This window comes from Vombatus ursinus, unplaced genomic scaffold (assembly GCF_900497805.2).
Source record: "Vombatus ursinus unplaced genomic scaffold, bare-nosed wombat genome assembly UNPS02008961.1, whole genome shotgun sequence".
NCBI classification, from domain to species: domain Eukaryota; kingdom Metazoa; phylum Chordata; class Mammalia; order Diprotodontia; family Vombatidae; genus Vombatus; species Vombatus ursinus.
In genome coordinates, this window is record NW_020948739.1 from 2,357,696 (window position 1) to 2,372,565 (window position 14,870).

Here is a 14,870-nt window from a genome sequence, read left to right on the forward strand (position 1 = left end):
GCTTTTAAGAATGTTATACAGTAGTTTCTGCATGTCAGTCAATAGGCATTTATTAAGTGTTTACTATGTTCTAGGCACCATGCTAAGCATTTTGCAATTATTTCATTTCATCCTTGAAACAGCTCTGGGAGGTAGGTGCTCTTATTACCCCCATTTTATAGTTGAGGAAACTAAGATATCAGAAGTTAAGTGATTTGCCTAGGGTCACACAGCTAGAAAATGTCTGAGGCCAGATTTGAACTCAAGTCTTCCTTATTGCAAACCCAGTGTTCTATCTACTGCACCACCTATGAACAAATTTTATATGTTTTTTATGGATGTCTTCTGTTTTTTATATTGTTATAATTTTCTCCAGCATCCTTCCCTACCTTCCTCCAAGAGAAACACCCCATATAACAAATAGCATTTTAAAGACAAAAACAAAAAAACGAAAGAAAAAGAAGTGGGAGAAAATCATGTCAATAGATCAATACATTGAAAAAGTCTAAAAACATGTACAATGTGTAATATCTATGGACCTCCCACCTCCATGTAGAAATAGGGATGTCTCCTTATATCTCTTCTTTCAAATCATGCTATAAAAACGTGCATACTTTTGACCCAGCAATACCACTTCTAGGGCTATATCCCAAAGAAATCATAAAAATTGGAAAAATATTTATAGTAGCTCTTTCTGTGGTGGCAAAGAATTGGAAATTGAGGGGATGTCCGTCAATTGGGAAATGGCTGAACAAGTTGTGGTATATGAATGTAATGGAATATTACTGTGTTATAAGAAATGATGAGCAAGCGGACTTTAGAAAAACCTAGAAAGACTTGTATGGACTGATGCTGAGTGAAATGAACAGAGACAGGAGAACATTGTACACAGTAACAGCCATATTGTGTGATGAATAAGGCTTAGCTCTTCACAGCAATACAAGGATCTAAGACATCTCCAAAAGTCTCATGATGGAAAATGCTATCCACATCCAGAGAAAGAACTATGGAGTTTGAATGCAGATTGAAGCACACTATTTTCTATTTTTTTCTTCTGTTATGTTTTGTTTTCTCTTTCTTGTGGTTTCTCCTATTGGTTCTAATTCTTCCTTACAGCATCACTAATGTGAAAATATGTTTATAGGAATGTATATGTAGAGCCTATATCAGATTGCGTGCTGTCTTAGGGAGGGAGGCAGAAAGGGAAGGGGAGAAAATTTAAAACTCAAAAGCTTATAGAAATGAATGTTGAAAACTAAAAATAAATTAATTTAAAAAAAGGAACATATGTCTTATCCATAGCTGTGAGAGGCATATAATTTGCTTCTCCTTTAATTTTTAAAAATAACATAGTCTTTAATATTAAGGTCATATACCCATTTAGAATGTATTGTGGAATATGATATAAGATGTTGGTCTAAGCCTACTTTCTACTAGACTTCTTTCTAGTTTTCCCAACTATCATCTAAGGAATATTTCCCTAGTTAATTTATCCTCTTTATCAAATAACAGATTATTTAGTTCTATGGTTTCTGATTCTCTCTTGTTAATCTGTTCATCAATCTTTCTCTATTTTTTAACTAGTACCAGATGGTTTTGATGACTTTAGCTTTTAAATATAGTTTCAGGTCTGGAAGTGCTATTCCCCCATGATTATTACTTCTTTTCATCATTTCTTTTGATATTCTAGATCTTTTGTTTTTCCAAGTGAATTTTTGAATTATTTTATCAAGTTCCATAAAGTATCCCCTTGGTAATTTGATTGGTGTAGCATAGAAAATATAAATTAACATTGTCAGTATTGTCATTTTATCATTTTATTACATTGGCATGGCCTAACCATGACCACTGAATATTCCTCTAGCTATATAAATTGTTCTTTATTTCTTTAAAGAACACTGTATAATTGAATCTGCACAAGTCTTTTGTGTGCTTTGAAAGGTCAATTCCCAGTATTTTATGCATTTTATAGCTATTTGGAATGGGATTTTCCCTTCTATTATTGCTTCTTGTGTTTTGTTATTATTATATTGCATTACAGTTGATTTTTGCAGGTTTATTTTGTAGCCTTAAGCTTTGCCGAAGTTATTAATTATAGCATTTAGTATCTTTACTGATTCCCTATTGTTTTCCAAGTATACTATCTTATCATCAGCAAATATAGTTTTATCTCCTCTTTACCTGTCTTTATGCCTTTACTTTTTTTTCTTCACTTAGTGCTGTTGCTAGCATTTCCAGAAGTATATCAAATAATAGCTGGAAGAGTGAGCATCCTTATTTCACTCCCATGTATATCAGAAAAGGTTCTAGTGTATGTAGTGTATTGCACATGATGCTCACTTTTGGTTTTAAATAGATGCTTTTTATTATATTTTTAAGCTCATATTTGCAAGGTAGGTCACCCTGGGCTGCATCCTGAGCTCCATTGCTTTTAGGAACATATTATTCCTTTCCCTCCTGCATTTTATGGTGGGTGCAGAATGGTCTTATTTTATTTATGTTATTTGAATTTCTTTTACTCTTTATTGAATGTTTTTCTTCTGGTCCCTTGCAGAACTTGTTTCTGATTTGAATGATTAAATTTAACCACTGTGCCTTGGAGTTTCAATCTTGAGTATGTTTGTTTTCTTGCCTGGAGGTGTTATGTAGCCTCTTTCAATATGGTATTTCATTTTCTGGATTTAAGAGTTCTGGACAATTTTTTTGCATTATTTTTGCATTATGATGTTCAAGTGTTTTGACCTGTTATGTTCTTTTGGGAGACTTATAATTCCTAGGTTGTCTTAATGCATACTGTCTTTCAGACAAGTATGTTCTGCTTAGATAGAAAGCATTATTTTGTTTTAATTTTTTTTTTTTGCTTCTCTTCTTCTGGATTGTCATTAATTTCTGTGATTTTGCATTCTCAATCCATTATTTTTTCTTTTGTTTCTTTGGTGAGACCATTACAGATTCAAGTTTTTCTCTTCTGCCATTTATTTTTGCTCTGTAGACCATAAATTCTAATTTTATAATTCTTATTTCTCTATTAAACCACACAGATACTACATATTGTGGTTCCATATTCTTGTCAAATTCCACATGGTTCTCTGTCTTCCCAAGTATTGAATCATGTTCCTTTGTTTTATAGTATTTGTTCATAGATGTCTGAATTTATTTAGTAGATCTGGAGGCTATATTTCCTGCTGCTGTTAATGTTTTTCCTTTTGTCTTATCAGCTTATGTTCAAGGTCTCTATGTTTTCTTTTTCCTGTGATCTTTGATAATTTCAGTTTTTATTCCATCATTTCCCCTTATTGCTCATTATCCAAATCCTTCATCACTTAAATTTCTCTGGGAGACAGATCTCAAAGCATCTTAGTTGCCTCCTAAACTTCCACATCCTGGAGCCTAGATCCACTGGAAAGGAGGTGGGAGGACCAAGTGGACAATTGCATTTTGTTACAGGCCTGTAGGTTGGGTCCTTGGCTGGTTGATGCATGCTGCATTTTCAGTTCATTTTTTTCACCTTTGGGGGGGGGGGTTTCTAGGTATTCTATGCCATAAAGTAAGTAGAAATTGTTTTATCTTTGGCATATAATTTCTATTTGCAATGGTTTGAGAGGTTGTGAGCATTTGAGAAAATGTCACGTCCTCCATTCTACTGGTCATGTGACACAGAAGCCCTGGTTGACTCTTATATACAGGTTCATTCTGAATGTCTGTTATCATACTATGTAGTAATGTAGTTTTGCGTCAAGGTTTGAGTCTTTTTGTCTATTTCTTTGATATTAGGTTGTCACTGCTAATAAAAATAATAATAGAGAACACACATAGTGCTTTAAGTTTTATAGAGAGTTTTATGTTCAAAGGGCAGCTAGGTTGGCACAGTGGATAGAGCACTGTGCAGGAGTCAGAAAGATTCATCTTTGTGAGTTCAAATCTGGCCTCAGACACTTACTAGCCCTGTAACCCTGGCAAGTCACTTAGCCCTATTTGCCTCAGTTTCCTCATCTGTAAAATGAGCTGAAATGGCAAACCACTCTAGAATCTCTGCCACAAAAACCCCAAATGGGGTCATGAAGAGTCAGACATGACTGAAACGACTGAACAGCAATATCATATGCAGCATTTTACTTGCTCCTCACAAAATTTCTAGGAAATAGGTTTTTTAGATGAGGAAAATGAGGTGGACAGAGATTAAGTGACTTGCCCAGGGTGATAAAGCTGGTATATGTCTGCAACAGGATTTTAACTCAGGTCTTACTGCTTCCAAGTGTCACATTATATCTACTATGCCACCCAGCTGTGGTGGTGGTATTATCACTGTGCCTACTTATAGGAGTCCAGTCTCCTTTTTAGCTTACTGTGATTTTAGCTTACTAGAATCTGTAATAAACTGGTAAAAGAGAGAAACAGGCTGATTAAAAAGGATGTGTTAAATGAGTCCTTAATGATCTGGGTAGGATGAGGCAGGCTCACCTCAACTGGATAAGGATTTATTAAGTACCTACAATATGCCAGACACTGTGTTAGATGCTGGGAATACAAAAATAAAAGTGAAAGCATTCCTACCCTCAGGTAGCTTGCAGTTCAATGAGTAATGTACATTGTAAGGGGGGGGGAGGAGATAAAATGTACATTGATAAATATAATATAAAATATAATGTCATATGTTGAGAAGAGCATGTTCGCCTGCAAAATAGAATATACAGGAAGGAAGAATTAGTCTGGAAATAGAGACTAGAGACAGATTATAAAGAACTCTCAATTCCAAAAAGAGGGGAAAACATCAATTTTTGTTGATTGAAAAAAATTGATTAAAAAAACTGAGTATTGCAATAGTCCAAGAGAGAGATGATAAGGTCCTGCACTAGAGTGGTGGAAGTGGGAGTGAAAAAGAGAGACATAAGAGATGTTGCTTGGGTACAATGTATAAAGCTTGGGAGTCAACTGGATATGAGATGTGAGTGAGAACGAAGAGCTGAGGTTGACTCTGATCTTATGAACATAAATGACTGAAAGGATGATGCTGTTTTAAGGGAAGTAGGAGGAAATTTGAGTTTAGAGGGGAAGCTACCTTTAAGGAATGCATGATTTTAATTCAGGGGCTATGAAAGTTCTTTTGTTTCTCATAGCACATTCCCTGCTTTCTTCTGGTTTCCCTGCTGGAAAGTATATCTTCTCCTTTACAAATACAGTCCTTCTCCTAGCTGGGAAAATCCTTATTGCATAGACATTAGGACACTCTCCCAGTGCTGTAAGTATGACCCAATTTATCATGCCTCATTGATGAAGTAGGTATAAACTTAGGTGCTACAGCTCATATGATCTAGAGATGGAAGAGACCTTGGAGATGATAGTCTAACTGCTTATTTTTTTTCACAATTGAGAAGCCTCAGGTCCAGAGAAGTTACACAAGTAATAAATAGGAGAGCTGAGATTTGAACCCTGATTATTTGACCCTGTGTCCAGTGCTTTTTCTACTACAACAGGCTGTCTGTAGTTGCTCTACAGATTTGCTTGGTCAGGTACAGCTTAAGAATAACTCACTGTACCCATATGGCTCTCACTTTGACTTAAAGTTATCTATTCTAGTTCTGAATGTTAGGGGATTGGAGTGGGGTAGGAAAATTCAACCTGAGCCTACAGAAAGAGATAATGCCATTGAGTAAGTTGGGAAGGGGAATTTAGCTACACGGTTAAATGGTGAAATATTAAAAGCTGCTAAATTCAGTGGGATGAAGGCATTCAATAAGTCTAGGGATTAAACATAAGGGGAAGGAAAGGCTATCCTGGTTGTCTGCATATATACTTCCTACTACAAATGTAAGAAATTCTTTGGCATAAGGGAAGCAACTCTTAGAATGGGTTCCTGGTTTTTAAAATGAAATTGCATTTAGAATCTTAGGTTCCATGGGAAGTTATTCTGACTTTCCTCCTCATTTGAAACCATTAAAAAAATTTTTTTAACTTAGTGCTGTCAGAATGTACACTCCTTGAGGACAGGAACTAAAAACAGTTTTTGTCTTATTTTCTCTAGCACTCTGCAGATTGGTTGGCATGAGGGAGACAATTAATGTTTGTTGAATTGAGTTGAGTGTTACATATTAGTTATAGAATTGAGTTGGAGAGTGGGGAATCAATCAGTAAACATTCATTAAGCAACTCTGTGCCAAGTGTTAGGAATACAGAGATAAAAGTGGAACATGCCCTTTCTTCATAGACCTTACATTCTATCAGGGGAAACAAAGTGTTCATATCTAACTAAATGCCAAATATATACAAAGTATATTTGGAGGGAGTCACTAGTGTCTGGGGAGGTCAAGAAAGATTCTCTCCTCCTCTCTCTCCCCGCTCTCGATATGTGTATATGTGTATGTAACTATAGATAGCTATTGATATGTAAAAATAGATTTCTCTCTCTCTATATACACACATATGTATGTGTATACATTAGATATAGAAACGCACACATTCCCAGGAAAACTTTCTGCATTCAACCTCCATTTACCTCTGTGCGGCCTCTGAAGAAAGATTTTCCAGAGCTAACAGCTCATAGTGTAAACAAGATTTCAAGAGGATGTTTAATTTGCTTAGAAGACAAACTTGTTGTCAAGAGCTTTAACATATCAATTGTTTGTATACACTTGGCTGCTACTAATTACAAGTGATTCTTATCCACTCAAGGTCCCTTCTCTGCGACTCTGGGACTGCAGCCACTTCAAAGTGATGAAGCTGAATTTCTTTAAAAATCTTCTAGAACTCAGCCTTTTGAGTAGTTTCTGCCTGGCTCCTTCCTGGTCTCCCACATCCTTCCTCTCCCCAGTTCTAATTAGTGCAGCTTTACCTTATATGCACTCAGTGCTGCACACGTGTTGAATGTGTTCCCCAAATTCATCCCTTTCCCCGAGCTGTACTTAGTGAAGTAGCGTAAACTGCATGACAGTAAACACAGCTGTCCTTGGTGCTTTCTACTGGATACAGAGCCCTGAACCCAAGCACAAGATGAGTTTGGTAATGAGGGCTAACCATAACCAAGTGAGGAGGCATACTCTGACAGACCTTTTCTTTTGGTCAGGAGATTTTTTTTTTAATTTCTCCTATAGAAGGCAGTTGATGTCAGCTGGCATTGTCCTCCCCAAAGACATCCGTGGACCTGATGGCCCTGAGCTGAAATTACAGTGGAAATGTTCATTCATGTCAGTGAGAAAGTGAGAGAACATAGAGTACAATAATTTCAGGCAAAGTAAGGAAGAAGATTTGAAAAGAGAAGATTGATATACTTTGTGCAAGGAATACAAGGAAAAGGTAGAAAAAATAACCTCAGATGCTATTGCCATTTGAGTAGATTTCTTTACTCTTATATGTAAGGGTTTTCACCGGGCATCCATGAATTTTTTTTTAGCATTTTGATAACTGCATTTCAATTCTTTTTAATGTAGTATATTTTATTTTATGTATTTAAAAGTATTATTCTGAGAAAGGGGTCCCTGACCCAGCCCCTGAATTAGTGACAGCAGAGCATAGTGGAGATCAGACAAGCTTGGGTCAGGAAGACCTGCAATTTGAATTTTACTACCGACGTCTATTGGGAATTTGACCAGGAGCTCTTCACTTATCTCCCTGTGCATGTAGACTAATGGTATCAAAACTCAAATAGAAATGTAGTGGTATCAAACTCAAATAGAAATAGGGCCATTAAGCTATCTATAATGGCTTTTATGAACCCACATTGACTTAGAAAACCACATATGAACATTATCTATGTTCTATTGTATTTTTATTTATTTTGTTAAATATTTCTCAATTACATTTTAATCTGGTTCAGCCTTACTCAGGAGTATTCCCCATGCTTAGTCTACCTCCCACACTCTACCACTTTGAAACCTCTGTTTTGGGCAAGTCTTTAAGATTATAGGTTATAGATGAATGTCCATCTGCATTGGTAAAAGGAGTTCCACACTAGGAGTTCCTTACACAGTTGAGATCACATTTCTGTCCCTTTCTCTCCCCTCAAAAAGATATCCTTAATACTTAGTTTTGCTTATTTGTGCAGAAAGGGAAGAAAGAGCCTGTAATTGGTTTTCTGATCTCTTGGAGAAAAGAAGTTATCCCATTGCATATTTTATTTTTAGTAAATAGGACAACAGGAATTGCTTAGGACATAGTCCTAAGCAGAACAATAAGAATAAATTTGTCCCAGAACACACCTGTCACTTTCAAAATATTTGTCCTTTTTGAAGGTTCCAAGTTAGATTCCTTGGTTGGAAATTGCAGTTCATTTAAATGCATCTGATCCTACTCTGTATGAGCTGGTTGGGTTATCACAGGTCCTTTCCTGGGAACTGTGGGTATAAACAAGAAATGTAATAAAAGCAAAAATACTTATTAAAATGTAAATACAGTGGCTGTATTCCTGATGCACAGCACTGGAAACCCTCCCTCATGGTACCTAAGTTGAGTACATGGTATCAGAGATCCTTTTTTATTTTAGCTTCTCAGTATATAGAAAGAACCTTATGAAATTACAGAAAAGGCATGAAATACTCTTTATGAAGAAAGGAAATCAAGGGAAAGCAAATCTAGCCCAAGACTTTAAAAAGCCCTCTCATTTCCTCCATATCCACCTTTGTCTTTTTTTTTTCCTCCTCTTTCCAAATGTTTATTTGTTTGAATAGATGTCTCTCAATCTCTAAGCAGGAACAAACCATACCAATGCATTTAGCAGCTGGTTCTGGAATCAGGGGGCTTTCATTACAAGATACGCAGTCTTTCACTTCATGTGGACTTTTTACACATTAGTTTTCTGTGTTGCTTATTTCTTGGCATCAGGACTCTGTGAGTGGAAGCATTGTGGTGTTTTCCAGTTAGACCTCTGCATGCCAGGGTCATCCCATGTCCCCTGTGGTATCTGATGATAACAAGAACACTTGGAGAGCATACAATAGGTACTACTTAGGGAAAAAGAATAAATAAGTCTGATAGGGAGAGTATACTATTTGCCTCCTGGCCCATAGTCCAACCTTTAAAAGGGGGCAGGTCTAAAAAAAAAAAATGAACAGCAACTCTAACTCATTAATGAGAGAATATGATTAGCCTACCATGATAGCATAAGCCTGAAGTTATTTGACATGGGCTTTAGAAAGATTTTTTGACTGCTTGTAAGCAGCCAAAACAAGATCTGTTGCAAAAAAGGGGAAGATGAGTCCAAATTCTTCAAATGGATTGTGATTAAAAAAAAAAACAACATAGCCAGAGTGTAGTTTTGATTTGAGCCTATGATGTTTTTATTCTTAAAACAAAAGTTTATTATAGTGGCACATATGGAAAAAAGTCCTGAAGTCAGGAAGACAATTTCAAATCCAGCCTCAGATACTTACTAGCTTGGGCAAATGACTTAACCTCTGTTTGCCTCAGTTTCTGCACCTGTAAAATGGATGTGATAATAACACTTACCTCCCACTGTTGTGAGGATCAAATTTCTTAAAAAGTGCCTGGTGTAATGTTTGAAACACAATAGGTATTAATTGCCACAAAGCAGCTTGGAAAGTATTGCAGCTATGGTTGTGTGCCCAAGTATCTTGTCTCAGATTTATATATCCTGTACAAAACATGAATGTTTCCTGAATAAAATATGAATGTTCCCAGTACAACATATTAATGTTTCTCAGAAGAAACTCTAAATACTGAGGGCTTAACTTGTTAAAGAATCCCAAGATGACAGCTTAACAGGACAACTTTAAAATTAGACGAGAATAACCCTTTGTTATAGTAGTGAAAATCAGTGAATAAAAAAAAAAGTATAGTCAGGTTATATTATTGTTTACTTTGTCCATATTGTCTGGTTATAATTTTTAAACTTTAATAAAATATAAATTTTAAATAGAAAAAATCTAAATGTTAGCTATCAAATTATTATTAGCCCTTATTATTATCATTAAAATTGTAAATGCTAGCTATTATTATGATTGTTGATTGTATTTTTTCAGACATGAAAAAAGTTATTGCTTGCAGTAAAACATACATTGATTTTCATACTTGGAAATTTAAGCAGGATGAAATAACATTAGTTTACCAGCCATAGTGAAGTAGTTGCAGAAAACTGTAATGGTTCATTCATTCATTTGTTTATCTGTCCATTCATGTAATAAGCATTTATTAAGTGGCTACTATAGTTTTTTAATAAACGGTGCCCATAATATTAACATGGGACGGACAATAGAAAGAATGCTGAATTTGACATCAAGAAGAACTTAGGCTCAAATCTTGTTTTGCTGTTTAATACTTTTGTGACTTTGAGCCTCTGGGACTAAGTCTTGTCTTCTATAAAATGAGAAGTTGAGGGACCATTCCCAAATACATAAATGGTTAGTGAATTCAAAAAGGCACATCTCAAAGGAAGACATTCAAACTATCACTGTCCATATCAAGAAAATGCTCTAGATCACTAATAATTAGAGAAATACAAATTAAAACAGCTCTGAGGTTCCACCTCCTTCTCATCAGATTGGCAAAGCTGACAAAAGAAGACTACGACAAATATTGGAAGAAAATAGACACACTGATACACTGTTGGTGGAACTGTGAATTTGTTCCAGTTACTCTAAAGCAATTGTAACAATGCTACAAAAGTTACTGATTTGCATGTTCTTTACTTCAAGTATATAACCTATACCTCAAAAGAGATCAAAGAAAGAGGCTAAAAATCTTTATGTATAAGAATATTTATTGCCACTCTTTTTGTAGTAGCCCCAAACTAGAGACTAAGCATACATGGGAATAGCTAAACAAACCATGGCATAGGAATGTAATGGAATTTTTATTCACACACACACACACATACACACATACACTACACACAATAAAATGGGCAGTTTCAGAAAAAACTAAGAAAACCTCTATGATCTGATGCAAAGTGAAGTAAAAAGAACTAGGAAAACAATTTACACAATGACAACAACATTAAAAAGAAAAAATAAACTTTGAAAGACTTTAGAAGTCTGATTAACACCATGATAAGCCATGAGCCCAGAGGTCTGAAGATGAATCATGCTACCTACCTATTGCTAAAGAAGTCATGGACTTAAAATCCAGAATGAGGTATACATATTTCAATACAACCAAGGTGGTGATTTCTTCTGCTGGACTATGTGAGGGTTTTGATTTTTTAAAAAGATTATCTTATGGGGATGGGGGCGGGGGGAGACAATGGGAAGGAGAAATAATAAACATTTATTGTATTTTTTTACATGAAGGGTTTATACCATATGACTATAAGGACCCTTCCCGCTATATATCTATGGTCATTTGAGTTATAAAAGGAGAAATACTGTTTTTTTTTTTTTTCAGGATTAGTCAGTTGACCCACGGTGTTAATGGTTCAAGGCTCAACAAAGTCTAAGCTCTGTTCTTTATGCATGCTTCCCAAACACAGGTGGGAATGAGAACAAACTGGTGAACTGCTTCCCAAGGTCCCACAGGGAAGCCCTTGGACATGAGGGAATTATTAGATCCTCTTTGTTTTTTCAATCTTTTAAGCAGAAATTGCTATTTTAAGACTTTAAAGGGAAACTTATCTGTTCTGAACAATTTGACTCTTTGTACTATTGATTTGTTTTTAAGCAGAAATAATTTAAGCAACTAAAGGAATGAATCAAGCCAAGAAAAGCTGGGAAGCTGAAATCAATGGTTCCATCATCTCAGTACTAATTTATTTCCATATGCGTTGAGGCTTTGGGGTATATATGTATTCTGATGTCTGCCAACACCTTCTACTTTAGGTCAGTCTAATACTAGGAGAATGTGCCTTCAGGTTGGCCTTAATTTAGATCTTTTTTTGTTTTGTTTTTGTCTGGAATACTGTGCTTTATTTCATCTTGGAGCATTCTGAACCTGGGAGCACCATTCTTATTATGACTATCACATCCCATTATTCAAGGCCACTGTTCACCAGGCTGTTTTGGATTTCTGCCCTATACGTTTTTAAAACTTCTCATCCTCTTTGCCATTTACCATATTTCTTAGAACAGGTTTCCTCCTTAGATGTCTTTACTTGTAACAGATTCTTGTAGATAAAGCTGGAATGAGGGTCTGGTCACGATTTTGCCCCTTTCAGCTTTCCCTCCATTTCCTTATGCCACCTGTGATGATGCTTCTTTCAACTTTGAGGAAGGTGTAAAGTCTATGGAAGGAAATTATTTCTATTGTCAGTCTCAATCATTGTCCAGTCTTAGAGAGTTTAAAACATTTTACCAGATCACTTTGATCATTAGATTTCTCATCTTCTCTTTAGAGAGAGAACTGATGAACTCTGAATACAAATTGAAGTATGTTTTTTTCATTTTCTTGCTTCTTCTTGTTGTTGCAACACGGCTACTATGGAAATATATTTAACATGACTTCACATGTATAATTGATATCATATTGCTTGTCTTCTCAATGGGTGGTGGAGGGATGGAAAGGAGAGAATTTAAAACTCAATTTTTTAAAAAAAAATGAATGTTAAAAAGAAAGAATAAGTTATAGAAGCTATTCACCTTTACCCCTTATTAGCTCTGCAGACCCACAACAGTTGGCTTAAATTGTTAAATTTTTCCTAAACTTTAATGTTTTACCTCTATCTTCTCAGTCTAATGACAGATACCTATTTCTAGCATTTTGGTGTATTGTAAAGAACAATGAACTTGACATCAGAAGATCTGGTTTGAGGCACATCTCAAATATTTATTAGCTCTGCGACCGTGGAAAGTAACTTTCTGAGACCCGGATTCATCATCTGTGAATAATAATTTTTTTTAAAAATAGGAAGCTTTTGGCCAAGATGGCTTTCTGAATGGGAGGCAAACTGCTCATCTCTCACATACCTACTCCAACAAAACCATAAACTTCGTGCCAGACCAGGTAATTATCAAGAAATTCAATGAAGACCTACAGTAAGTGACATCTTCCTTCTTGGAATTGCATAAGAATTCAATTAGAGGCCCCAGAATAAAAAGAAAGGAGTCCTATTAGCACAAGCCATGGCAGAGCAGCCTCCTACCATGCCCAAAGTTAGGCCAAGGACTCTCATAGTCTACAAGCTTCTGTGTTGGGAAGGAAGAGAGCACTAATTGCAGAGGGCTCCCCCCAAAAAAACTCTAGAGTTATCAAAAAGTTCCATACAGAGGCAATGAGCAGTGAGCAGTGGGCGGTACCACCGCTCCCAGACCCAGACCACAACTTTCAGACCAGGACAGCTCAAGTCCAGGGGTCCTTAGGTCTTCTGGAGATGCCAGAGAAGGCCCTGAAGGTCTAGCACTGTGGATCTCAAAGATCCATGGGACACTAACCCCAGAAAATGGAGATCAGCTCAGGAACCTAGATGACTGAAGAGGAAGCTCAGCAGGGCCAACTACCTCACTACAAAGTCCATCAGGAGTAGGAGCCTGGCCCCAGGACAAAACCCAAATTCAAAACTAAAGCTGGAGAGACGAGTAAATAAAAGAAAGTACTATTCAATATAAAAAATTACTGTAATTGTAGAGATTCCCACACATAAGGAGTAGCTCTGTGACAAATGCAAAAAAGAGATTCAAAGGAAAAAAATATGTGTTTTCCACAAGGACTGCAAGAATACTTAGAAGAAATGAAGCAAGAGAGAAAAATGAAATGAAAACTGTGGAAGAAAGACTTAGGAGAATGATAAGGACAGCTAGGTGGCATAGTGAATAGAGTGCTGTTCCTGGAATCAGAAAGATCTGAATTCAAATCCAGCCCCAGATATATGCTAACTGTCTATTCTGATCGTCAGGGAATCCATTTCTTGGGAAAGTTTCTGTTGTTGTTGTTGTTGTTGTTGTTGTTGTTGTTGTTGTTGTTGTTGTTGTTGTTGTTTAGTTATGCCAAAGTCAAAGCTACTGGTATGGTTTGCCATTTCCTTCTCCAGCTCATTTTACAGATCAGAAAACTAAGGCAAACAGAGTTAAGTGACTTGCCCAGGGTCACACAGCTAGTAAGTGGCTAGAAATGGGGCTAGATTAAGAGGCTAGATTTGAACTCAGGAAGATGAGTCTTCCTGACTCTAAGCCTGGAACACTATCCATGCACCGCCATTACCACTCTCCTAAGTCTTTGTTCCAGGGCTTTTATTTTATTTTTTCTTTCTTGCTTTTAAGTCTCTTAACCTCTAGAAGTCCACCTCCATTTCCTTATCTGTAATTAGGGATAATAACAGCACATCTCTCCCAAGGCCTTGGTGAGAATCAAATTAGATATAGAGTACTTTCCAAACTTTAAAGAAACTGTATAAAGGCTAGTTGTTACTATTATAAATATTAATTCCTCCTATTCTACTCTTGAACCAAATAAGAATTCGTAGGTTGACTACTATAGACTTCCCTCCATCTGCATGTTATTGCTTCATCTACATATAGCCTGCTAGTCTATTCATGTTAGGTTGAATGGTTAACTTTACATGCTATATAGTAATTCTGTAGTATTTTTAAAAATTGTCTTTCCTTAGAAGAATTCAAAGCCTTTACACACATTACCATATTGGTTCAAATATAGGTCACATGCATTTTTTCTTCCTGGATCCAGATTTTATAAAACTTGATATCTGCTTGTAATTGGTGTGATTTTAAAGTGTGGCCTATAAACTGTTTCCTTTAAAACAAATCTCATTTTAGGATGTGGTCTGTATTTGCACCAACTTCTTTCATCTTGCCATGAGTTTTTGTCCCCCATGTTTATTCCTGACAATAAAAGTGATTATACACATTTTATTATTTCTCACAGCAAACTTGATGGAATTATTTGCTGATTTGTTTTTTTTTTTCTAAGCCATATGAAACACAAAGGTATTTTAGACATTGCATTTTGGTTTTTTGTTGAATTGGCTTCAGGCCAGCTGATTTTAGGGGTTCATCTTA

At 36.0% G+C, this 14,870-nt stretch overlaps 1 protein-coding gene across 5 annotated transcripts in view; it reads left to right on the forward strand.

Moving 5' to 3' along the window:
* Positions 1-14,870, forward strand: part of CPQ (carboxypeptidase Q) — a 624,148-nt gene that overhangs the window by 449,449 nt on the left and 159,829 nt on the right. For 4 of the 5 annotated variants that reach the window (XM_027849956.1, XM_027849958.1, XM_027849960.1 and 1 more), the window contains exon 6: positions 12,766-12,861. The exons of the other annotated variant lie outside the window; for it this stretch is intronic. In XM_027849956.1, the coding sequence (XP_027705757.1) occupies positions 12,766-12,861 (96 nt within the window). The remainder of the gene's footprint in view (positions 1-12,765; positions 12,862-14,870) is intronic. 5 annotated transcript variants of the gene reach the window in all.